The sequence below is a fragment of the Leptodactylus fuscus genome, chromosome 7, assembly GCF_031893055.1.
Source record: "Leptodactylus fuscus isolate aLepFus1 chromosome 7, aLepFus1.hap2, whole genome shotgun sequence".
Taxonomy (NCBI): domain Eukaryota; kingdom Metazoa; phylum Chordata; class Amphibia; order Anura; family Leptodactylidae; genus Leptodactylus; species Leptodactylus fuscus.
The window spans coordinates 50,236,681-50,264,255 of record NC_134271.1 but is presented as its reverse complement, the minus strand read 5'-3'; the positions used below and the strand labels follow the sequence as shown (position 1 = coordinate 50,264,255).

Here is a 27,575-nt window from a genome sequence, read left to right as displayed (position 1 = left end):
AGCATCACCATGTGGCCAGTGATCCTCTTCTCCATCTACTTTCTGAGAATTTCATCAGCCTGTGAGTTTACGCCATCATCCTCCCAAGAGACTGGTATAGTCTGCAGGGTGACAAAGCCAGCAGCGTTAGTGTGTAAGTTATTGCTTCATCTATGGAAACCTTTTCATGTTCCACTTTATAAATTGCTGATTGTTCTTAAAGGGATTTTCCAGGCCCAAATTGATTTTTCATACTGATGACCTATCGGAGTCTAATACCCAAACCCTGCACAGATCAGCTGTTTCAGCAGCCTCTGGGTGTTGGAAGGTGCTAGCGGACAGGGTGTGCATGCAGGACTGCTCACATTCAAGTAGTAGGAGAGGTATAGCAACCCGGACCCCCACAGATCATATAGTGATTGACCAATACTGTGGACAGGTCATCAGCATTGAAAACGATTTGGAGACAGAACACCCCTTTAATGTATAAGTAATGGTATCTATAGTATATTTGGAAAGCTAGAGGATTTTGTAAGACTAAGTATATTAGTAAATGCATTTAGAGATTTATATAGGTTTTTCATTACACTATTTGGCTATAGTTTGATGGCTGCTTTTACGCTGTGTTAGTTGCAATTAGAGCAGATTTGTTGCAGAAATTTCTGCAAAATCATAAATCATATTTTTATTCCAAGAACGTATGGATTAAACATTTCCATACATGAACATATTTTTAACTGTTTCCCACGCATGTCGTACATTTATAGCATAGGGAACGTTCCCTAAAGATCTATGCTGTAATTGTACAACACAGTCATGACATTGGCTCAGGAGTATTAGCTGTAAAGTACAGAGAACTCAGATTCCAGATGCCTTTAACCACTAAGATGCGGCAAACAAAAGTAACTATGGCATCTAAGAGGCTTTATACAATGGTTTACCACCAGTCCAGTCTTCTGCAGGACTAAAAGAACACTAATGACAGCAGTGAATCCAGAATGTCCCATTGACTATAATGGAGTGATCTGATGTCCAATATTTTTTCACAGACATAACCAGACAAAAAAAGTTGATCTATTATGACTTTGAGATTTCTGCTAGGCTCTGAACTGGAGTCTCTGTTACACTATATTCACTTTTTCTGTTTTTACATAGCATAACACAAGCAGTGATCAATTTTTCATAATACTACTACTACTAATAATAATAATACATTTCATTTATATAGCGCAAACATATAAATTGTAGGGTATACAGACACAGAAATTATAGCGTAGCAAATCAATTCACACAATGGGACTGAGCACCCTGCTTGTAAGAGGTTATGAGGTAGAGGGGGTGACACAAGAGGTAGCAGGGACACCATAGGAGGTAGCATTGCTTATACAGTGGTCCAGCCATTTTTGTGATAAAGGTTATTCATATGTTGAATTAGCCGTTACTAGTCAGGTTGCTTTTATGTGCAGATGGAGCCTGTACATATAAAGTTACAGTCCGATACAGCATCATATCCTGTGGAATAACATGGGATCATGAACATAGAAGGATTTGTTTTAGAGATTCTAACTGTGGAAGGCTTTACATTAGGATTTGTGGTAGGCCTGTCTGAAAAGATGTGTCTTTAGTTTGCACTTAAAGCTGTAGAAGTTGGGAGTTAATCTGATTGTCCAAGGTAGCGCATTCCAGAGAAGTGGTGCAACTCGAGAGAGGTCTTGGGTACAGTAGTAGGAGGTTCTGATAATAGAGGATGTAAGTCTTAGTTCAATGAGTGAATGGAGAGCAGGGGTTGGGAGATAGACAGGGTTGAGGGAGGAATTGTAGGGAGGTGCAGTATTATGGAGAGTTTTGTGGATGAGGGTGATAAGTTTATATTGTATTCTGTATTGAATAGGCCAATGTAGTGACTGGCAAATACAGGAGGCATCACTGTAGCGTCTAGATCAGTGGTTCTTAACCGGGGTTCGATCGAACCCTAGGCCATATGTACGATTCATTTTGTGTACCAGTGAAAAAACATACATCTATGTCTTGAATTTGGAAATAAATCATATTTGATTTATCACTAAAGAAGGGTTCGGTGAATGTGTATATGAAACTGGTGGGTTCGGTACCTCAAACAAGGTTGAGAACCACTGGTCCAGACTGATAGATGATTGAATTAGGATGACAATAAGGGTCTTTAATGTATCTCTGGTAAGGAAGGGGAGGATATTAGAGATGTTTTGGAGGTGGAAATGACACAAGCATGTGAGTGATTGTATATGGGGGTGAGTCTTTGAGAGATTCAGTTTTAGATAAAGCAAAGAAATATTGAGACAGCAGAGAGACAGTCACTGGTGTTCTGTGTGGGGGTGATGTCACGGGATGAGGTATAAAGTTGGGTGTCGTCAGCATAAAATATGTCATATTTTTCCATCTTATCCAAATGTAATAGGTCTTATAGTTACCATGGTAACCAATCATAGTGCAGGCACAAGTCAGACAAACTGGTTGTATTTAATGTTTATCGTAAAACGTCCCAAGGACCAAGCCTTCTGGTACCAGCATGCCTTCGCAATGATCCTCTATGAGAAAATGTTCTCCATTATACCTAAAGGTCTAGGTCTGTTGGACTAGAACAGGGGTAGGGAACCTTTGGCTCTCCAGCTGCTGTGAAACTACCACTTCCAGCATGCTCCATTCACTTCCATGGGAGTTCCCAGAATAGCAGAGCCAGTATGCATGCTTGGGAGTTGTTGTTTTGCAACAGCTGGAGAGCCGTACGTTCCCTACCCCTGGACTAGAACATATCCCATGTTATAATCTTCAGCTTGGCCCTTCTGCAGAAGAAGACGTTTATGAGGGTTGTGCAGGACTCTGAAACACAGCTGCTTTCTTCTTCTCAGGAAGTGACCTCATGTCCATTGGTCACATGGCAATGCCACATCTCCATTCCTTTAAAATGATTGGGACTGAGCTGCAGCATGGCCATGTGACCAACAGACATGGTGTCACTTCCTGAGAAGAAGAAAGCAGCCATGTTTTCGAAGTCCTGTGCAACCCCATTAATCAGTGAGCGTGCCCTATGCACATACTCTACTTTGAGTCATAGGTGTGGTGTAGCAGGGCTGTAGAGTCACAGAATTAGCAATGCAACCAGGGACCTATTAAAACTTTTGCAATGGGGCTGAGGGGATTCAAGAGACATCTCTGGGCTATAATGCCACTTTTTTTTTATGCTTGACATCCTCCTATTCTATTGACGTCAGTGCTAGCAGCTATAATATCCATGTAGCTATCACTCAGTATGTAATAACCAAGGAGGACGCCTACTTACAGCCTTGACTCTATGACTGTAGCCCTAGTATACCACTGCAGTGACTCCAGGTATGCTATCTGCATATGGAGTACTCAAACATTTTCTTCAATAAGGCCACGCCGAAGATTTTAACATGGGTATGATCAGAGGTGAACCATGGCCCCCGGAGGGCGGGGCCGAGCGGAGCTATCGTCTTTAGCAGGCAGAGAGCAGGCAGGGAGAGGACTTGCTCTCTGTCTGAGCGTGAGGGGTGGGCGCTGGAGCAGTGCTGCTCCCCAATACACCGCTCAGTGACGGTGACTGGCTTAGGTCAGCAAAAAGCCGCCCTCCCTGTGGCCCTGGCATAGCGCCGCCTGAAGCGGTTGCTTCAGGTCGCCTCATGGTAGGTGCGGCACTGGGTATGATTGGAATACTCTCTAATAAAGAGCGCTATGCTCTCCATTTTGTGGTCTACAAACTGATGACAGGTTACCTTTATTATTTTGTGCCTGATGGACAGACCTTTTCAGCTATTTTGTATTTGTGCTGGTTAAGCATACATATACAGTATGTCAATTGATCGGTGCCAGCAGCTCCAAGGTTATCCAAATAGTCGAAATAGAGATTGCAACACTCCCTTGAATAAAAACTGTGTGCTATTGTGTGGACTGAAATGTCGCTGCACATAAGATAACAAACACAGCTTGTTTTCACTGGACTGCTGTTAGATTCATTGTTGCATCACATTTTCCAGCTAGATGGGGCTTTATTTTTAAAATTTTTACAGTCGTCTTATTTTGGATTTACAGAGTGTGACAAAGTGAAAACAATTAAAGGGGTTTTCCCAAAAAAGACGATGCATGTCCACAAGATATACCACAAATGTTTGATAGATAAGGGTCCTATCTCTGGGACCTGTACGTACCTCTAAAATGAGCCTCTATACTCCACGGCGACCAAACCTGTTTCAGTAACTCCCATAGAAGTGAATGACCGTTACGGAAATGGTGTAGCTCAGAGCTACAATATTCCTGTAAAGCCCGACCATCTGCAGAGTTATGGCAGATGACCCGTCAATCTAAAAAGTATCTTGTGTTACGATGTCAACTGGGAGCATCAGGGGACCACAGGTGCGGGCTTAAAACCCCCTTTTTCCCTGCCTTACCTGTCTATTTTTCCTTCACCGTTTATTTGTGTTGTCAGTAAGTGTGACTCTTCTCAACCTTGTCTTTTGTCTAATGGCCAATTCTAAAGGAATCTTTGGGCCAGTCAAACTGTTCAACTTAGGGACCATAACGGTTTCCCATGTGTTCAGGATAGTGTTACGATAGACTATTTTATACTCACGGCACTTGTTATCTATGTCCTCCAAATTTGTATGATGGTAATAGTAGCCTATACATTAGATCTGTGCAATGTATCCTTGAGCCTACTAATAAAGACAGATGCAGTGTCATATATATATATATATATATATATATATATATATATATATATATATATACTTGTTCGCAAATTCCTAAAACTGTGTCACCAATAACTTTGCTTGCCTAGTCCTTGTCTTAAAGGGGCTCTATCATTGGGAAAAGTCATTATTAACTAATCACATCCTTGCACAGCCTTTAGAAATGCTATTCCACACCTACCTTTTGTATGTAGATTGCCTCAGTGGTTTTTGAATGAGCCAGTTTTTATTCATATGCTAATGAGCTTCCAGCCAGCACAGGAAGTTCCCAGCAGCACTCGTCTCTGCTATTATCTGCTATGTGTGTGTGCAAGCAGGAAGCTGAGTCATTATCAGCAGCAGCAGCAGCCTGTGCTGTACAGGCACATAGGAAACAATAGCACAGAGGGTGCACGATGAGACTTCCGGGGTGCACCAAGAGGCTAATTAGCATATGAATAAAAACAGTCTCATGTAAAAACCTCTGAGGCTATTTACATACAAAAGGTAAGTGCGGAATAGCATTTCTAAAGCCTATGCAAGGATGTGATTAGTTAAAAATGACTTTTCCCAATGATAGAGCCCCTTTAATCTAGGGCCCTTTTAATTCTATGAAATAGGAATACCCAGTCATACAACAGCATGTCTTAGGCCGCAGCAACACGACTGGTGTTAGTGGCCCCTGCAGCATTATTGAAAAGGTGGGCGCAGAAAGGGAAGATACTGCCCCCTCTGTGCGTAACTGTCATCTAAGATTATACATGATAATAAACTGGTTAAAGGGGTTGGCCACTTTCAGACCAATATTGACAAACAAATGTACAATAGAAAGATATATCATTTTACAATACACTTTCTCTATCAATTCCTCTAGATCTCTGCTTGCTGTCATTCATTCTGTTACTTCTAGAGGATAAAACTCCGACCATGGTCATGTGTCTTACGTTCCATGGTCATGTGATGAGCACACAGGTGCACAGCTGATTACCAGGCAGATGTCTGATTACTGTGCTGTGACTGTAACGAGCGGCACCTGTGTACTCATCACATGACCATGGACTGTAAATCACATGACCATGGACTGTAAATCACATGACCATGGACCGTAAATCACATGACCATGGTCGGAGTTTTATCCTCTAGAAGTAACAGAATGAATGACAACAAGCCGAAATCTAGAAAACCGTGAGGAATTGATACAGAAAGTATATTGGAAAATTGTATATCTTTTTATTGTACATTTGTTTGTCAATATTGGTCTGAAAGTGGCCAACCCCTTTAAATCTACCCAGTTACTTATATGTATCAGTATGTAGGACAGTGAGTTGTACAGTGAGTCATGCTCTCAAGGGGTGAGGGGACTGCTCTTGGGCCCAGCAGAGATTCACACATATACGCACCATGTGACCCCTGGTATTTATTTAACAACAGCGTAACATGGCATCCATGAGTAGGAATGATAGGGATCCTTTTTTGTCTCTCTGTGAACTAATGGATTGTGCTGCTGAAATTGAACGTCTTCAGTTGAGGGAAAGGTGTAAGGATCCCATTCACATTAGGTGGTCGGCTTTAGATTAGCTAAACTGTAAAGTGTATACTTTCATCCCAGTGTATACTATCATTATAAATAATCTGACCTCTGTATCATATCTTTTTCCAGTGAATGAGAAGACGTCTGAAGTTATCCAGGCTGCCTTCAGGCATGCATCATTTCCTAACATCACTGGAGAAAAATCTGTCCGTTTTCTGGGGACAGTGACATATGGTTTAACAAAGTGAGAACCCGTTTGACAATATTTAATGATGCTGAAGATGCAACAAAATAACACAGATCCAACCTTTGTAGAGGGATCTCTGTATATGGTTATTATACTGTAAAGACCCATGCCAAAAGCATTCCAATTTGTGTATAAAAGTTCTAAAGTTTTTTTTTCATAATACACAGCTTCTCTATAGAGAAGATCTAATAATTTTGTGTTTTGGTGATGCTATATAAGATTCAGGCCTTCCCAGTGTAGAGGTTAAAGGGGTACTCCATTTATAACAAGTTGCCTCCTATCCACAAGATATGGGATAACTTGTTGACTGGTAAGTGTCTGATCGCTGGGACCCCCACGATCTTGAAAACCGAGGTGCTGTGCACCCCATTTACAACCTGGGAGCCTCGTCCTACAGTGTGTGCTGCTCCATTCATTTGAATAGTGACTGCCGGAGACCGCCAAGTAAGCATTCGGCTAAGGAAGTGGTCCCCATTCAAATGCATGGAAGGGTGCAAAACTGTATGTCCAGATGTATTGTTTGTAACTCTGGTGCAAAACACCCCAGTAAGTTACCATCAGCAAGTTACCCCATATCCTTTGCATACAGGGTAAGTTTTTGTAACAGGAGTATCCCTTTAATGCTCTAGTCTATATCTAAGATTGATTGCACTACACTGCCACCTAGTGGAAGATGCAGATAACTGACATTATAGCTTTGAAACCTGTCCAGATAGTTCATAGTCTATAGATCCTACAGCTGTGGGCTATAGCTTGTCCGAGGAATTGGTTTCCATAAATTAACAGGTGAAGGGTAGCAACTTGCAAACTTCAGAACTTTAGGTTTTACACTTCTTTGGTTTTTACCAACTTCAGGGTATGTTTTATATGTTCCAGTGGCCAGAATTGACATGCACTGTACCAAAATTTAAAATAGATCAATATGTCTCAGAATTTACTATATAAAGTTATAGGATCTTGAAGGGGTGTGATCTGACTGAAATTGAGCCATTTTGATACCCACTTAGTACCAGTCTAAAATGTTGTTTTCCTATCCGATTTCCTTGGACAGTCCTATGTTTCCTCTGTTTATCTTTGTTATTGCAGTATTATTTTGGAAGATCCAGAGGTGACGGTAAGAATCATCCATTGAATATTAGATATACCATAGCTGAGTTTGTCCTTTTAGGCTGAGTTCACATCAGTTAAATTCAATCCGCTATAGGAACAGAACAATGGACTGAAAAAGGAACACATTCTCTCTGTACTAAGAATTCTAACTATCGTGTATATGTTTCAGTATCCAGGTCAGTAATTTGTCTATAGAAAACAGTGAAGTGGAACTTAAGGAGGATGACGCTGTTGAAATCATGATCAAAAACGTGAGCGCATCTTTCAAAGGAACGCTGAACTATGGATATGGGACTTGGTTGTAAGTGGATACATGGCTTGTATAAGACTAATATATAACACTACATTTATCTCAAAGAATTTACATTAGAATAATTGTCAGATTACTGGGAGTCCGACCACTGGAAACCCTAATGATCAGAACTAAAAGTTCCCCTATATGTTCTTTGTCAATGAGGAGCTGGTGCACTTGTGTGTTCAAAGCTCCATTCACATCTGTGGGCCTGTTGGAGGTCAACTACTGGGCACTGAGGTGCACTAGCCCTTCTTTCATATGTAGCATACAGGGGGACTTTCAACTTTTTTAAAAAAGCTTAGCATATTTTACCTGTAGACTTATGTGGGGGAGGCAAAAAACCTCAGAAACATAGTTAAAAATGCATTCTATTCTATGATCAGGTCACGTGATAAGCCTGACCAAACAGATGTGATTTTAGGGCAGTTTTAAAGCTGCTGTAGTTGGGGATTAATCGCATTGTCCAGGATAAAGCATTCCAGAGCACCGTTGCAGCTTGAGAAAAGTCTTAGAGATGGGACTGGGATGTTCGGATATCAGAGGATGCAAGTCTAAGATCATTGGCAGAACTGAAAAGGACGGTTAGGGTGGTAGACAGTAATGAGAGAGGAGATATATGGGGGCGCAGTTCTATGGATGGATTTGTGGGTGAGTGTGAGAATTTTATAATATCAACTGACACAAGGTAGATGCGTCTGTGTACCAGTTTGACAGAAAGATGAGTCTGGCAGCTGCATTCAGGGCACATTGTAGTGGGGGGAGTTTAGTAAGAGGAAGCCCAATTAGAAGAAAATTGCAATAGTGAAAATGAGAGATACTCAGAGTGACAATAAGGGGTTTTGATGTTTCCATGGTGAGAAAAGGGCAAATTCTAGGGATGTTTTTGAGGTGCAGGAGGGAAGAGTGTGCAAGTGTCTGAATAGATGGGGTAAAGGTGAGATCTAAATCAAATGCAACCCCCAGACAGCGGACATGCTGCCTTGATGTAATAGTTAGGGCACAGACAGAATTGGCAATATCAGGGTTAGGTCGGTTAGTGGATGGAGGGGGCACAAGAAGTTGTTTTTATAAGATTCAATATCAGATAAAGAGAAGACATGATGTTAGAGACAACAGAGAGACAGTCACTGGTGTTCTGTATTAGTGCAGGGGTGATGTCACGGGTTGAGGTATATAGTTGGGTATCATCATCATAAAGATGGTATTGAAAGCCAAATCTACTGATGGTTTGTCCAATTGGGACTGTGTACAGAGAGAAGAAGAGGGAGTCTAGACTGACCCCCAAGGAACTCCAACAGCAAGGGGAAGAGTAGAAGAGATCACAGTAGCAAATGATACACTAAATGTGTGGTCAGAGAGATAGGAAGAAAACCGAGAGAGAGTGGTGCCCCTAAGGAGGAGTTGGAGGTCTACAGTGTCAAATGCAGCAGAGAGATCCAGAAGAACAAGTAGTGAATAGTTCCCTTTAGATTTAGCCATCAAGAGACTTTTGAGAGCGCCATTTCTGTACAGTGTAATGCACGAAAATCTGATATTAAGGGGTCTAGAAGAGAGTTAGCAGAGAGATAGAGGATTATGCGGAAATAGACCAAGTGTTCCAGGAGTTTAGAGATGATGGGGAGGTTAGAGACAGGTCGGTAGTTTACCAGCACAGCAGGGTTTTTTTTTTTTTTTCAGTACTGGGGTTATAAGAGCATATTTGAAGGAGGAGGGGAAGATTCCATCTTGAGCGTCGCTGAAGAAAACATGTTTTAGGTGTGTGCCAAGGTTGCCAGTTTCTGTATTGGGATTCTCCGACGGTCAATGGTGCTATTTCATACAGGGTGGTTTTGAGACTCTCATTGTAGTGTTTTGTGGCCAGTTCAGAACAGGACAGAGAAGAGATGGGAGACAGTGATGACTATACTGTGTCTGAGAGGTCCTGTGTGTTTCCAGCCCATAGATTTCTGTATGTGCAGTAGGTCAGTGTTTTGTGAAAAACAAGAGCCTTTGATGGTAAAAGAAAGAAGGTTGTGGTCAGAAATTGGTAGGTGAGCGTTAGTAAAGTCAGAGACAGAACAGAGCCGTAGGAATAGCAGATCAAAGTTATTATTAGAACCTAGCACAAGTTACAGATGTGTCTAACAAACTTGTTGACTGTTTCCAGTAGCAATATCACAATTGCCACTAACAAAATAGAATTGTTAAAGAGTTTATCCCCCTTTGCAATGTTGGTGGCCTGTCCCTAGGATAGGCCATCAATGTTAGATCTGGGATCCCTGGAGATCACCTGTGCAATGTCTGGCAGTAGCTATAGGCCCCATTGATCAGCACTGCAGTACCTAAAGTCATTTCTACACTTTGTGCACCAAGTTAGTAGCGTGTCTACCGGCATACAAACACATTACCAGGAGCCATACTGGAACTGCTGATCTATAAGGATAAGACCATCAAAATTATAAAGATGGCTAACCCCTTTTATATATTTACAAAGTTACGCACCTTTTTAGATAGCTGACATATGAACTGTAAAATAATGTTCAAAGGCAAATTCATCCTTGTTATCTAAATTGTACAGAATATTAGATTTGGAACAATTTTCTAAATATAAGAGATGTTTTTGATATAAAATGTGTTGCTGTCTTTCATTTCTAGTGTTAGTGTAGAACAAGCCATTGACTTTGAAATCTTTTCGTCTACTGATTTACAACTGAACACCAAACTCAGTAAGTGAAGACGATGCAAATACCTTATAATGCCTTATTATTAATGCCATAAAATTGGAAAAATATTTTAGAAGATGTAAATATATATATTTATATATTTATCTGTATATATTCTTTACGTCACCAAAGATTTGTTGAGTTTTACATAATATAAAAGGTACAAACCCTTAACATAAAGGAGTTGGAAGAAACTCTCAGTCAAGGTGAAAGAGGCAGTGGGAAATACTGTATTTTTATCTATACCCTGTAGATGTTTGGGTGGATGATATTACTATATTATCTCCTACAATCTGTGACTGTTGCATTATTAAACTTTGTATTACACTTTAAATTTATGTATTACAGCCTGTGGGAATAACCGCGTTGCTGCGGATACGTCCGACTGTTACCTGACGTTTCATAAACTGGTTTTACACCTTCATGGAAACAAGGAGTAAGCTAAACCACCCCATTCACATGCTGCATGAAAAACCCACAACATGGAATTTATTGCTGCAGGTTTAACCACAGATTTCAATATAGAAAAATGTAAAGGTTGAAAGCCATGGATGGACGCTGAGGCGTTTTACAGCGAATCACATTGACTCATTGCAAAAAAATTGTGCAGTGGATATGTTGTGTGAATTATACCTACAAAAACACAGGCATTTTCCTGTAGGTATAACTGAATCCGAAAGTCCACAGAGGAAACCTTTGCAGACTTTCTATGAAAAGTGCTACAGGAAAAAACTGCAATGTGTTTTCGCCGCTGTTTTTCCCACGGGGCTTTTTTGATGTGGCCTGCATGGGACTGTAACTTCAAATTAGCTCTTGTAGTGTTTTCACTATGTTCAGCCTTACTTTAGTTTCGGGTCTTGGGAAATTATCATAGCTATCTATCTATCTATACATATATATATATGTTTATTAATTTTTTATTTTTTTTTACTTTTTATTTTGCAGGCCTGGTTGGTTTAAGCAGCTGTTCACAGATTTCATTTCATTCACCTTAAAACTTGTTCTTAAAAGTCAGGTGAGGATGACAATCATTGTATTATTTTAATTTGTATGGATGCAATTTTGCTTAACCCTTCGTTCACATCTGCATTCGGTATTCCATTCGGGGAGTCCTGAACGTAATACCGAACGCAACTGCAAGCACTGTGCAGTGAAAGCACATGGACCCCATAGACTATAATGGGGTCCGTGTTCTGGCCGTGTGCTGGCCGTGCACTGCCCGCACGAATCATGCGGACAGAAAATTAGATTGTGAACTATTTTCCTGTCTGAATGATCCCTTCGGAGATCTGGCAGCAAGCACACAGACCCCATTATAGTCTACAGGGTCCGTGTGCTATCACTGGCACGCACTTGCAGTTGCATTCGGTATTCCGTTCGGGGGTTCCTCATGCGGACTCCCCTGGACGGAATACCAACTCAGATGTGAACGAGTTTTGTTGCAGATTCTACTGAGGTTTTTTGAGCCAAAGTCAGGGGTGGATTGAGCAGAAGGTAGAAGTATAAGAACTTCCTATATATTTCACATTCCTCTTGTAGCCATTCTTGGCTTTTGCTCAATAACTACAGCAAAATTTGCAACAAAAAAGCTGCGTTTCTGCAGCAGCTATAAGGTGCAGGCTAGTAAATGTGAAAAAGTTGTTAAAAGCCATCAATAAGTTTAAAAAACGCCTCTTACACATCTGTTATTCACTGTTGTGTGCTTTCGGACCTCAAAGAAACTGGTCACACACTCCATCACACACAATCTCTATGCTCTTTTTAAGGGCTTATTCAGACATGGCTTGACTAAGTCCTAAATAAGGGGCATACCAAGAGGGAGATACCCCTCTATGACTTTTATGTGCCCTAACGCAGCACATTGCTTATTGTACCCCATTATTTTGTATAAAATCTGTTGTATTTCAGGTCAGCATGCAGCCCTAGTTTGACAGTCTACAATCTCATTGCCTCTTAATACAGCCAAACCCCCTCTAAAATTTTCATGAGGACTATGAGTCCATGTGAAAAAAATGACATCATGTCCTTTTCTGGTCCATTTCTCGAACCAGAATAGCTCATGTCAATGTGCTGTCTGAGATTTCCTTGGACTGCACACTCAATACACAATGATCTACACCCATTTTTAATAACTGCCCATGGTTTATGGAGGCTTTGTGAATAAGCCCTAAACTGATGTCTATATAAGCAGCTCTGTAACAGGACAAACCAGTAAGAAGACATCCGCATAGCGTTAATGCTGCGATTCTTGTACTGTATAGGTATAACTGAAATACTCTTTGGCTGTGACTCACTATATAAGGCCTTAGACTTAAATATTCTATATATTTTGCAGATCTGTAAAGAAATAAATTATGTGGCAAACCTACTTGCTGACTTCATCCAAGACAGAGCAGGTATATTTCACCGCCATGTCACTAATTATATTTAATGTATAGCTATGAGACAATAATTCAGGACATATGTACATGGTTTGTACATATCATGTGAAAATCATGAGACAAAATGACCACAATACCTGCATACACTTTTAACACTTACCATAATGTTGACGTATGACTGAGATGATCACATAATAAAATTCTGGGATGTATTAAGACAAGCATTGAATCTAGATCAAGAGAGGTCATTATTCCGCTGTACTCTTCCCTGGTCAGACCACACCTGGAATACTGTGTACAGTTCTGGACGCCTCAATTCAAGAAAGACATCGATATATTGGAGCAAGTCCAGAGAAGAGCAACCAAAATGGTGGAAGGTCTGCAAACCATGTCCTATGAGGAGCGACTAAAAGAACTGGGATTGTTTAGTTTGCAGAAGAGAAGGCTGAGGGGAGATTTAATAGCAGTCTACAAATATCTGAAAGGTAGTCACAGTGCAGAGGGATGTACCCTATTCTCATTAGCACATGGAAGTACAAGAAGCAATGGGATGAAACTAAAGGGAAAGAGATACAGATTAGACATTAGGAAAAACTTTCTGACAGTGAGGGTAGTGAGAGAGTGGAATAGGCTGCCACGGGAGGTGGTGGGCGCTCCATCAATGGAAATCTTCAAGCGGAATCTGGATAAACATATAGCTGGGATGATTTAGGAAAACCTGCACTCGCAGGGGGTTGGACCCGATGGCCCTTGAGGTCCCTTCCAACTCTACCATAAGAATAAGAATAAGACATTATAGGTGATGTGTTGTGTTACAGATTTTACATTGACACCTAGCAGTTTGGCCTTGTTAAGAGTACAGGATTTTTTTTCCACTGTCCATGAAGAAAATGATGGGCCTTTGATATTTTTTAATCTTTATAATTTGTTATGGTTTCTCAGTTTCTGAATTAAAAATATTGGCTACTAAAATCCCTGATAAAAACCATTGTCTACCCAGATGTGGAAGGTTTGTGAAGCTTACTCACAAAAGCAACATAGGATTCCATGGCTGCGGGTTTCAGAGATTGCTGACAGTGCTTTGTAGGGGATGTTACGCTGAGCTCTATGATAACTTTAGATAATCCAACATAAGCATCATTTCCTTGAAAAAGCTATTATTAGAAATGCCTGTCAGAGCCTCCGGGGTCTCCTTCTCCAGGATTGGATCGCTGCCCCTATACAACCTCTTCCTGTCCTACTGCTTTGATGCTGCTTGTCGATTTCCTGCACATGCACCCACTGTTTCCCCTTGGACACATGTACATTGCACTTGAGCCTTATTTGCACCTTGCTGAAAAAGGCTTTTACAAGGAAATGGTGCATTAGGTGTGATGGTGCTCAGCATAGTGTCCCCTACAATGCACAATACCGGGTTTGATGTTGCATTTCTTGCTGACCCGCTACCGCCTAAGACTGCTTTCACAGAAACAATCCATTTTGCAGGCTTTAAAAAAATCAGACCTTATATATTCTAGTGTATTATGTTTCAATCTATGTGCCATCCTTTTTCTTTCAGATACAGAGGAAAAAATAATGTCTCTCACAATTTTTTTCTGAATCTTTTGACTAGTAAAAAATCAGACGTGCGAATGGCTCCGTCACTATAATGGGTCTCTGTACTGCCCATTTTTTTCATGAGACAAAAAAATCATTACATAGAAAGGGCCTTTTGCCTAAGGGCCCGAGGCGTACAGGATAATTGTGTTATATACAGTAACTACTGCAGTCATGTCTTCTCAAATCTTCCTATAGAAAAGTTTCTGAGTCACGAAAATATTGGAGTCAATATTGATGTCACATCTTTTCCGGTTATAAAAGAAAACTACATGGAATCCTACCACAAGGTCAGTGATCAGGGGCATAGGCAAGATTTTTCAGTGAGGGGAATTTGGGGGTGGTGGTGGAAAGAGTATATTGCCCACTTTATTGGCCCCCCTATAATATAGTCGTACTTTCCCTTTTATTTGTCCCAACAGAGTATATTGCCCCTTTATTGGCCCTCATGCAGTATATTGACACCTTTACTGGCATTCATGTAGTATATTGTCCAACTTATTGACCTCCATGTAGTATATTGTCCCCTTTATTGATCTGTACATTTATTGATATGTACATATGTACATTGATATGTACATTTATTGGCTCCCACACAGTAATTATTGGACTATTCCAACAGGTAATGGCTGATATTTGTTAGTCACTGATCCCCACTCCCGTCTAAGCCTACCTCCACTTTGGCTTCAGCCAGCTGCCGGACACTGAACAAGGTTAGGATGTGACGTCCTGATGTTGTTCAGTGTTCAGTGGTTCTAGCCAAAGTCCTCAAGAGAACAGTTTTAATGGTCAAACCTGCTACTTGTGTGCGCCCCATCAGTGACAATACAAGGTCTTGATGGTTAAAGGATTTTGCAAACTACGGTATATCTCATGCAACATTGTATGTCTTCCTCTCTCCTGTAGGGTCACCTGGCCTATAAGAACCTCACTGTTTTCTACAATTCTTCCACATTTTCCCCTTCACTTCTAACAGACCACAGGATGCTCTACTTCTGGTTTTCAGAGCAGGTCTTGGACTCTCTGGTGCTGGGATATTACCTCGATCAGTATTTGCATCTGACTCTTACTGGAACTGAGCTAAAGGTAAAGTCCTTCACACCTAAAATAGTCATTTATCCTGAAATGTGGCAATTTTATACAACTAATAGATCTCACAGAATGATTATTAATATTAAGGGCTCTGGAGTCTGGAAATATTGACTAATATTCCTTGCAGGAGCTGTATTGGCATTTCTTTATTGCCAGATGCAGAAATGGCTGGTTATGACTTACAGAAACAACGATAGTTTTCTATGGCGTTTTTGTGACTAATGCAAAATTAAAGGGGTTGTCTACCCAGACATTTTCTATATTTTTTTTTTACATTTTTTTTATTATCAGAATGTACCCCTTTCTCCCATTACTGATGTGGTCATGTGATCACCAATAGTGGTTCCCGTGATGTCATATATACCTTCTCACATCCTAAGCTTTACTGTCTTGGCACAGCTTCAGCGCTCCTTGATGTGAAATGGCATAGCTCTGCCTTCCTCTACCGTTCTCGGAGCCGGTGTCTACTACGCATGCGTGTAATATCTGCTGTCCATATACAGGAAGAGCAGAGATTTGACCCGTGCAGTAGACTCTAGCACAATGAAGCAGCAACCCTACTGGATCAACACTGTAGGGGATTGTAGGGTTATAGGTTGGACTTGATGGACTAATGTCTTTATCCAACCTCATCTACTATGTAACTATGTAACCACAGGAGAGACGAAGGGGAAGGCATATGTTAATATTAGCCCTGCGGTATTTTGCAGAAACAAGATCTAGATATGGGTTTAGATACTAGTCATAGGTGACAGCAGTAATAGCTGATTTTAAATCTACTTCCATGACTACCTTGCAAGATTTTTTTTAAAGTTATTATTACGTTAAAGTTTGCTACATTTGTACATAATATAGGTTGACTGCAGTCATGATACTTGTTGCATATAACTAGTATATGTTATAAATGTCTGGTAGGTGGGGGACACACCGTATGAGGGAAGAAGGACACATGACACTTATTTAAAAATTCTGGTTGGGATGGCAGCAGTTAAGAAAGGGAGGATAGTAAGAGAGATGAAGAATTACAGTCTTTGGGGTTTTCAGGAACAGTCTAGCAAAGTTTTCAGAAAGTGAAAAACCGTAAAAAATAAATAGATTAAAGCTATTTCTGCAGTCCTATGGTAAATTAAACAAAATGCTTAACTTCCTTGTATTTAGGAAATTCTTCAGGATGATAATGCAAAGTCTCATCAAGAAATCCTACAAGAGGTGAGAGTATACACAGTTATTACAATGGCTATTTAAGACGTTTCCTAATATATATGTATTATCTAATATATATATATATATATGTATTATCTCATGATCGTAATTCACAATGGCTGTAAAATATATTCTACAACAGTGAATGCATTTAATTGGTATGTCTGTAGCTTTTAACTGAATTTAGGGCGGGCCAGTATCTTTACAAATAAATCCTGGTCATATGTCAAGGTCCACTGTGCCCGGATAGACTCAATTCACTCTATTATTTTGCTTACTTATATAACACCATCATATTCCTCAGCACTCACAAGCAGGGCTCACAATGTAAATTCCCTATCAGTAAGTCTTTGGAGTGTGGGGAGAAACTGAAGTGTCTCAAAATCCACTGCCAAAAAGGGCTCCCATTGACTTCAATGGGAGCCGCTTGCTTCTTTTTTCTGCTAGCTAGTAGTGGAAAAAAGATGCGACATGCCCCTTCTTCCCGCAGATTCCGCGGCTGACTCAGCTGCGGCATCCTCAGCGCAAGACTCCTTCCTGATTAGGCCCATTCATTTGGGCCTAATGCGGAGTGGAGTGCCGCAACGGAATACTGGTGTAGCCGCGCAGAATGTTCACACGCGGAATGCAAATTCTGCCGTGTGAACATACCCTAAACTTGCAAGGTAAAGAATGGGGAACATGGGACACTGGGACTCTATCACTAGGGACAATCTTTTTTGGAGGGTTAGTAGAACTTTAAGGGGGTTGTGCGGGACTCCCATGGCTGCTTTCTTTTTCTCAGTAAGTAACATCATGTTCATTGGTCATATAGCAATGCCATATTTCCATCCCAATAAAATGAATAAGATCTATTATTTATTAGCTAATATGGCATCAGTGCTATAACATCTTGAAAAGTTTTGGTGTTTCTGCTTTTCTTTCTATCTGTAATACCATTTTAGGACTGCTGCCTATGCCTCTCTAGTAACTAATTCATAGCAGTTGGTAGAAAAATGGCTTAAAATAATTACTTGCAGCTCCTTACATGAACCATGAGTTACTTTGTCGCAAGCCTCCCATGAATATGGAATAGGGTTATCTCTGTTTTTGTGCAGACAGTAGGTTATTCTCAGTACAGTTTCCAGCTTGTCATGACAACAAAAAATCGGTGAACAAGATCCAGCTCCACTCCAAGGTCTTTTCAAATAAAACTTAGCATTTATTGATGCACTGAATAAAATCCAATCAAAATTGAAGAAACATAAGCACCATTATGGTGTTTCCATTGTTACAGAAGACGCAACTGACGCGTTTCGAGGATTGTTCCTCTTAGTCGTAGCCTGTCATGACAACTGTTGGCCAGTACCGAAGTATATAGACAGAATACAGGGGTGGCCTGCTGAAGGATACGCGTGGATCCCATGTTCACTGGGGTGATGTAGGTGCTTTCACTTTGGGAAGGTTTTTGCTCAGAGCGTTACATTAAATAGCCACCTGCAATTTACTGCTAAAGTACATTTTCCTCTGTCTTGTTCCTCTGTCAATGCCGCCCCTGCTACCTCTTGTGTCACCCCCTCTACCTCATAGATTGTAAGCTCTTGCGAGCAGGACCCTCAGTCCCATTGTGTGAAATGACTTTTCTTGTAATGTATCTTTCTGTCTGTATTTGTACCTTACAAATTGTACAGCGCTGCGGAATATGATGGTGCTATATAAATAAAATTTATTATTATTATTATTATTATATTTTTTATTTTTTAGATCTTCCATAAACATCCAGAGGCCCAAACCACTGCAAAAATATGGAGTCTCACAGCACCGAGAATAAAAATTACACCAAAGGGGACTATTGTTACCGCCTCTGCTGCTGTCCATATTAGTATTCCTTCCTCAGCAGATTTATATTTTGAAACGGTGAGTATAAGAAGAAAGAAACCAATGAAGTTATACACAAGTAACTTAACCCAAGTAACACAATGCCTTTCTCCGAGTCAAATCAGTGCAAGATTGTAAGATACAGTAACCACATATATGGGTTTTCCTGGGTAAAAATATTGTTATAAATATCAGATCGATCAGGGTCTGACACCCAGAACCCCACCGGTCAGCTGTTTCTCTGGGGTAGCTGATGTACAGAGAATGGAGAAAGAAGCAGACTGCTCCATTCTCTATGTAGTAACTGAACCAAGTCACTACAGCTTATCGTCCATCTAAGTGAATGGGGGCCACAGGATAGAAATGGTCCAAAGTAAGGGCTAGGCTAATATTGAAAAAAGTGTGTTAATGCAATTTTACATATAGTGTATAGCGGGCCTCAGTTCTACTGGTGGACCTTAAGAACCATAGTCTGACACTGTCCACCTCCCCCACACTGCAGGAACGGGCCTTAAATAGTATGCCCTTTCCCATGATGGGTATCCCTGGCACCTCCCAGCATCAGTGGATGGCATCTCTAGAGAGCGACACACAACTTCTCCTGCAGTGCAACTCTTATGATCATCTCCCTTCTGCCTATTAAGGCTGTTTTTACACCATAATTAATTTCGGAATCATTTTTAGCTGGATGCAGCAAAAAAAAAAAAAAAAAAAAAATCTGTCGATTCATTTGCAGTTTGCATACGTTTTTGGAAGAAATAACTGAAGGGTTTTTTAGTTGGCTGGAAAGAACTGCAAATTGATGCATTGGATCAACAGATGTCTTTTATTGCGTCCAGCAAACGAATAAACTGATTCCATACATGTAACAAAAATCATGCTATGAACACAGCCTATAGCCATCAAGGACAGAGCAATGACCTGCGCCAGCCCAAGTGACATGTACCAAACAGCATAATACATAGTGCATGTATCAACATAATACAATATGCAATACAACCTGAGTATCAATGGCTCGAGTAAGCCAAGTCATGTTACACTGCAGAGTCCCTCCCCTGCCTATATCCACAACTGTTGTGCGGACTAAGCCAGCTAGTTAAGGTGCGTGTCCGTTCTACCTTACACTGGTATAGTTTGTATGAAACCCTTTACAACACCTTTCTATTCTACTCTATGTAATTGGGCTATAGGGCCTCAAGTCATCAGTGAGTGTCAGGTATGTAAGGAACCTGATGTGGCTAATGCTGGGGGAGTAAAGTATGGGCACCAGGACATTACTGGAGCAGGAGAGGATAAGGAGTTTAATTGTCTAGGTACCTGATACAGGTGGACATGTGGCCACTCCACTGGGACCAACCACTGGAACACAGCAACATGAATTACAGATTGAATTAATTCAGCAAAATACAATAATTTTCCTATTGTTGGCAAGAGGTGTTATCCCTGTAGAAAACTTGTAACATGGCATTTACAGCAGGGTTTATTTTTATTGCAGGAAACTGTTACTACCGTCCAGGCCTCATATGCAGACAAAAAACTCATCTTGCAGCCATCTGATCCTTTGTGAGTCGAATTTCAACCCATACAACCAATGTAACTCCTTATTACAGTATACCTCCATGCAACCATGTATCTAGTCTTGTAATATACAATTGCTTATTACTATGTCAGTAGAATTATGGGAGACTTAGTTAGAGTCTTTATGTCTCATTATCAGTTATTATAGCACCTCCTTATAAATAATAGTCCCTATTTATAAACAGTGCCCCATATCAGTAATAGTTCCCCCTTATCAGTAATAGCCCCCCTCATAAATAATAGATCACCTTATAAAATAATAGTCCATATTATCAGTATTAGCCCTCTTATAAATAGCCCCTTAAACAATACATAATAACACATAAATATAATGCCTGCCTTATTAATAGGCCTATTATAAATAGTTCTTACCTGATAAATAATAGCCCGCCTTATATACAATAAGTTCCTCTAATAGTAGCCCCCTTATAAATAGTTCCTTCCTTATACATAACAGCTCTCTTATAACAATCCACCTTACTGTATATATAATATTTCCTCTCCTATAATAGCACCTTTATATATTTAATAGTCACCACTTATGAATAAGTTTCCCATTTATATATAACAGACAGATAACGAAGACTCTCCCTGTAGTAGATGCACAGGTGGTGCGATGCAGTGACGTTATCACGCCACCTGCGCCATACCGTCCTGTGCGCTACTGGCGGTCCTCTATGGCAGAGCAGGGACCTTTCAGCTCCATGCCCTGTCATAGGATTAAACAGTATCGCCGCCCCCAACACCGGCCCTGGATATGGGAGGGAGATATCAGCTTATACAACAGCAACCTCTGATGCAGTATATACAGTATATATATATATATATTAGACCTGTTCATCTGTGATGAAACTTTATCTAAATGGAAATGCGGCAGGTGTTTTTGACTAGTACTTAGAGGCTCTTGCCTCTAGATGTTTAGATACAAGGCTAAGAATTCCTGTTGGGTGTAATCAACACTAAGCCACTACTCAACATTTATTATGTCTTATTAAGTCTCCACACACCTACATGGTGGTCTCTCCCTAAGGAGTGACAATATCCCCTTAACCTGGTCTAGAAGCCTCTCACCTCTGCCAAGTCAGTCTTCTCTGCGCTGGACTGAAGAGATCCAATGAGATCAAAACAACTGTCCTCGGCTGAGAGACTGACTTGGTAAAATCCCACATCATTGCAGCAAAGGCCTCTGGGAAGGTCGGGCATGATGTTAAAGGGAGCTCCCCCTAGTGGGCAGCCTGACTGAGGCACTGTCTCCCTTATTTACATCATGGGAGACAGATTTGCATATTCTTCCCACAGTCATAGGTTATGAATGTGATCTTTCACCCTGTACTACATGGTCTCAAGTTTAAAGGGGTTGTCCCATCACAGGGATCCTATCTATACTGCTAGTTTATGTGGCTTTAAGACTTTTCCTAAATGCATTGCTTTATCAAAACTGCTTTGTTTGGCTGCTATCTTAATTTATTCACTTCATTGTTTACACTCCGTTTCTATGGCCCTTGGGATTATCTGCTCATCTGTCAAGTGATGTAGCTGCCTTCTCTCAGAAGGGAGAGGGAGGGTCTGGGAGCAGCTCTGAACTGTTTGTGTCTGATAAGTAGCTGATCTTCTCAGAGAGCTCCGGAATTTCTGAGCTCTTATCAGTCGGTTTAATTGAATTCCAGAGATAGGGAGTCTGTTACCTCTGTATGTAATGCAAACTGACTCAAATCCAGCTCTGCTACATCAGCTTCACACTGTGGTAATTCATTTACAACCAATCCCGTGCAAGTGAAACCCCGCCCACCTATGTGCCGAGAAAAGCAGGAAGTGAAGACAGCACAACAGCCTACAGGTTAGTGAACAAGCGTCATGGGAATACCCCTTTAAACAAGGCTTGAACTGAAGTGGAAGAAGCATCAAAATAACAAAATTTACCCTGATGGTTAACTGATGGTTTAATGCAAATTCTGATATCACTTTTCTCTTTCTCTTGGCACTAGTGTTCATATTAAAAATGTCAGAAGCTCCCTGAAGGTTTCTATGGTGAGTATACTATAGAGAAAACTATATTGTTTCTACTAAGTTATATATAGTTACGGTATATACCCAAAAGTAGAAAGCTATCCTGTGATTTTTTATTTTTTTTTATGGGAATAGTATCTGAATCCCAAACACACAGTAAGAATTCAAGGGGTGATGTACATGATGATCTAACGTAAAGTAACTTAAGATAGTTATGTAGAATAGATTGCTCATTCTCGTTCTCTACTGTCAGGTGGGGGGTCATGGAGGAGCAGCCACGGAGGCATGATTCAGTGCAGTCAGTGCTGGACAGTGTCATGGTTCAGAATCATGGCCACTTGCCTCTTCCTACTTGAGACCACGCATTTGACATCAGAAACCTAAATAGCATATTGGGAACCCAAACTGACTGTACTGATAGTTTGAGTACATGGAGGGGGGGGGGATTGAGAAAATATTCCCACTGTGCTGGAATACGTGCCATGGTGCACATATAAAGAATGCCGAGAACTGAGTTGGTGAGGTGGTTAAAGGTCCTTTTTAAAGGCTATATGAAAACAAAGAATGTCTTGGTGTAAAGATTCAATTGAGAATATTCAGTTTACCAATCTAGTAAGCCCCCATCCACTTAGCAGCAGAGGTCACAGCTGACTACTCCGCCATTGGAGTTTCCACTCTGCTGATGTTATCTGTCAGTGTCTTATTCAATAAGTTTTTATTGTTTTATTAACATAGTACAATGTATACAATTAGCATTTGTTACATGTTATTTTAGCAAATTATTACAGCTGCTTGTACATTCTAATAACTGGAGGATTCTACTAATGACTAACAAACAAACTGAATAATGGATTAGGCAACTGGGAGGATCATGAGGATTAGAAGGAGTACTTTTGTGTATGAAACTTTTATCTTTCTAGAATGGAAGAGGAAACTAAAAGCTTCAGATTTTCCATTTGTGTCTTATTCTAAATGATGGTTTGGTTCAAGTGCCAGCTGCTAGGAAGAGTATTTGTTGATATTTCTTTTATCTAGTACCAAGGTTTAGGTTTTTTTAATGTATATCTATGACCACAGAATGAAGAACAGATGAATACATTTCTCGAAATTGTGGTGTCTGAGTTTGGGATTCCAGCTATAGTGAAACGTGAGTCTGAAGTAATAGTATTTGCATGACATATCCACAGAATATTGTAAATGTTTGGTAGATGGAGACCGAATAGAAGAGAAGTCCTTGGCTCTCTACAGTCTAGTCTATAGAATCGGAGACAACACTCCAAGTTTTATACCCACCTGCATTCGCCAATGCATTTAGCCTAAGGTTAAGTCCCAACATTGCTTTTTTTTGTTGCAGTTTTTTGTGCCAAAGCCAAGAACGGCTACAAAAGGATTGTGAAATATATAGGGGGTCCTTATACTTGTACCTTCGGCACAATTCCCTCCTGATTTTGGCTATAAAACGCCCAATATCTGCAGAAAAAAACCTGGATAGCACACTGATCATTTATATGGTCGTCTGCAAGGAGCTTAAGGCCAGGGTCCCACGTGGCATAAATGCCATTGCAGAAAACACATTGCATATAAATATGCACAAGGGAAATGCTGCAATTTCCAAAACGGAATGGTTTTGGAAATTGCAGCATGTCAATTATACTTAATTTAGTGCCGGTGGTTTCCCTATAGGTATAATTGAAGTGGAAACTTTGTGGACTTTCTATGAAAAGCACTGTGGGAAAATCACAGTTTTTCCCAAAGTGAGGGGCCTTAGCTTAAAAGAGCTTTTCTAAATCATTATAAGATAATGGTTCTATTTATAGATTAATATATCTTTGTACTGTATTAGCCAGTGGATATGAAATATAAAGATTGAGTCTCCAGTACTTGATACCTTTTTAATAGCTAACAAAAATGATAAAACAACACCAGTGGGTCTATGTCAAAATCAATTAAAACTTCAATACTTTATTGGGATAGTTTAAAACACATATATATATAGTGATATCACCAAATGTGAGGTGTTAACCCCCAAAGAAAATCATAGGGGCTGTGTATCAGCTCTCATAGAATATTCAAGATTGGTTTATTAGAGTATTTATTCCTGAGGGTTCCCATACGGATGTTTTTCTAAAGTCGCTCTTAGTGTTTTACCAGAGTGTCTTTATCCTCCACCTTTACTGGAATATCAGACCAGTTTAGGGTGGGTTTTGTTCACTTTAACTCCCTAGTCCACAGTTAAAGGGGCTCTATCACTGGGAAAAGTCATTTTTAACTAATCACATCCTTGCATAGGCTTTAGAAAGGCTATTCCACACCTACCTTTAGCATGTAGATTGCCTCAGTGGTTTCTAAAAAAGGTAACAACTACTGAAGACTCAATCTTTATAGATTAATATTAACCCTTTTAGGATAAAGCCCCATGTACTGAGTTGCAGTTGAAAAATTCTGCAGACAAGACTGCGGCGGAAACGCGTTGCGTTTTTTTTCCACCGTTTTTCACAGACTTCCTTACTCTATTATACCTAATGCCAGAAAATCCCTGATTTTTCGTAGGTATATTTGACATGCTGCGATTTACAAAAATGCTTGCATTTGCTTTCTGCTGCAGATTTTTTTTTTTTTTTGCAATGTGTGGATAAAATTAGCCAGAATCCCATATACTTTGCAGTAATGTAAAACGCAGTGGTTTTTTTGCGGCAGCATTACCACCGTGCCCAAAATGCTGCATTTTCACAAAGTGGGGCCCTGGCCTCAAATATTATGTGTAGAATAAGGCTCAGTCAATAAAAATGCAATGCAACATTATTTTTCCTCAATACATTTAGCTAATATATTGAACCACAAAATATATTTGGTTTTAATACAAAGGAATTTGTATTCCTATTGAAATTTGGATATGAGCTAATATATGTCCTAGGTTTGAACTTTCCCATCCTGTTTAGGCCACTTTTACATTTATGGCAACAAAACCATAGTTGGAAGATTTGTGGTTTCTGGTTTTTGTACCCATTCCTAGTTCTGGCTACAAACACAGATGAAAACAAATGTTGATCAAAATCCTGCTGTGTGCAAACCTTACTGTTGGATAATATCAGTCAGAAAAACATTTAGGGTGCAGTAATCCATTGGTCATATAAGTATTGAATATATTTATTAGACTTGTCGTCTTATTAACTTAGTAGCATTTGTAGTACTTGATAGTGATGGGGAGGCCGCACATTTGTATTGAGAAAGGGTGGTTGTCACCTTGTTGCTCTAGAATAAGATGTGCAGATTTTCCGGACTTTAATTTGCTAAGAGTGTTTTTGCAGGTTTGGAGCCAGCATTGACATCCTTGATGGACAGTGAAGGGTTACATCGATTTGAAATTATAAATCCTGAAGTTATACCCTACGAGGTAAGTGCAAAACAATACAGTATGTATTACAGGATACAAAAATGCTTTAGGCTAAGGCCCCATATAAGATAAGATAATCCTTTAATAGTCCCACATTGGGGAAATTTCAGCATGTTACTGCAGCATAGTAACACAGGTACAGGATAATACACAGTAATATAATACAGACGTAGGCACACATATACTGAGAAGAGAAGATATACTAGTAGTCCATAACAGCTAAGGAAAAAAACGGAAGAGAAAGAAGAAGACTCCATGGTCATCGTCATAATCATTAGTTCTCTCCGCGGAGTGATCTACGCGTGGTTTGATGTAGATTAAACAGCCTGGTCGCGGTTGGAAGGAAGGACCTGCGATAGCGCTCCTTCTCACACTTGGGGTGAAGCAGGCGGTCACTTACAGTGCTGCCAAGTGCCATCAGGGTCCCATACATGGGGTGGGATTTGTTCTCCCGCATGGAGGTCACCACAGACAGTATCCTTCTGTCACCCACCACCTGTACTGGGTCCAAGGGGCTCCCCAGGACAGAGCTGGCCCTTCTGATCAGCCTGTCAAGTCTATTTCTGTCCTTGGTTGATATACTGCTCCCCCAGCAGGCCACACCAAAAAAGATAGCTATAGCAACCACAGAGTTGAAGAAGGCCCTAAGTAGTTGCCCCTGGACTCCAAAGGCCCTCAGCCTCCTGAGCAGGTAGAGTCTGCTGTGGCCCTTTCTGTGCAGCGCCTCCAGGTGATCAGCCCAGTCTAGTTTATGATTGAGGATCACGCCCAGGTACTTATAGGTTCTGACTATCTCAATACATAGCCATATATAGCCATGGCGTTATAGCATACTGGCACAGTGGATGGGATTCTGGCTAATCCCATCCAAACGATGTATAAAAATATCCACAGCGGACATGCTGCATTTTCAAAAACATTGCGTTTTGGTAAATCGCAGCAAGTCAATTATACTTACAGAAACTCTGGTGGTTTCCCTACAGCTATAATGGAAACAGAAAGTCCGCAGAGGTTTCCTCTGAGGGATTCTCTATGGACTTTCTGTGAAAAGTGTAGCAGAAAAAAAAATATTTCCACCGCGTTTTTCCTGCAACACTTTTTTTCTGGAGCCTGCTACATGAGGCCTTAGCCTAAAGATTGATTCACTTTGATGCAGAGAATTCCATTCACACAGTCATGGTCAGTGTGAGACATGTGGCCCGGACATGGACATGTTTCCGGTACAGAACATGATTGTGATAAGGCTGAAGGGAGCGCACCATGTCAGTCAGCACATCATATACCATGAATTTTAGGGTAATGCCATTTTATAGAAGAATTATCAATCTCACATAAAGTTTTATTTCCTCTTTTCAAGGGTTATTTAATAGTTCAGCTGGATTTTGGGTTTCCTCATCATTTGCTGGTGGATTTCCTGAAAAAGACCTTATAGAAGATGAAACCAAGACCAGTCTTACCCAAGCATGAAAATGCTTCATCCATGCTCAGACTGTTACACAATGTTTTAAAGGCATAAATAAATAACAGAAAGAATTTGACTATTCCTGCAATTGCTTGAAGTTACACCAACTTCACACCACAGTTTTACAGTCCGACGTTTTTATGCATCGGGGATCAGAACATTGGACTGAAAAACTGACAGAATAACAGACAGAAAAGACATACTTTACATTTGTTAGCAGTGATCATTGATCACAGTGATAAAACAAAGACAGAAGGTTCTTTCCACCTGCAGAAAGGGATTCAGGTCCCCCCTTATTTTTGCAGATGTAACAGTTTAATATAATGAGCATCTCCAATACAGCGGGTCATGTGGGGGGTGTTTGTGGTATGGAGTGGTTAGTACCTATGTGGAGCATGAACAAACGTGGTTGGTCGGGAG

General features: G+C 40.4%; 1 protein-coding gene across 1 annotated transcript; it reads left to right on the top strand.

Annotated features, from left to right (window-relative positions):
- On the top strand, positions 1 to 27,218 carry CETP (cholesteryl ester transfer protein). The gene is made up of 16 exons (XM_075280584.1): positions 1 to 133; positions 6,361 to 6,475; positions 7,758 to 7,889; positions 10,518 to 10,588; positions 10,934 to 11,021; positions 11,531 to 11,600; positions 12,921 to 12,981; positions 14,761 to 14,852; positions 15,469 to 15,648; positions 16,813 to 16,863; positions 18,601 to 18,753; positions 20,210 to 20,277; positions 22,278 to 22,320; positions 23,377 to 23,446; positions 25,608 to 25,693; positions 27,051 to 27,218. The coding sequence occupies exons 1-16, from the start codon at positions 10 to 12 to the stop codon at positions 27,123 to 27,125; spliced, it is 1,479 nt and encodes a 492-aa protein (XP_075136685.1). The 5' UTR covers positions 1 to 9; the 3' UTR covers positions 27,126 to 27,218.
- Positions 27,219 to 27,575: the final 357 nt, after the last annotated feature.

Excerpts from the sequence above, each read along its gene's own strand:
- CETP (XM_075280584.1), top strand. The coding sequence starts at position 10 with ATGTGGCCAGTGATCCTCTTCTCCATCTACTTTCTGAGAATTTCATCA. Across the intron at positions 12,982-14,760 it reads CTTCATCCAAGACAGAGCAG|AAAAGTTTCTGAGTCACGAA; the intron begins GTATATTTCACC and ends ATCTTCCTATAG. Across the intron at positions 22,321-23,376 it reads GCTCCCTGAAGGTTTCTATG|AATGAAGAACAGATGAATAC; the intron begins GTGAGTATACTA and ends CTATGACCACAG.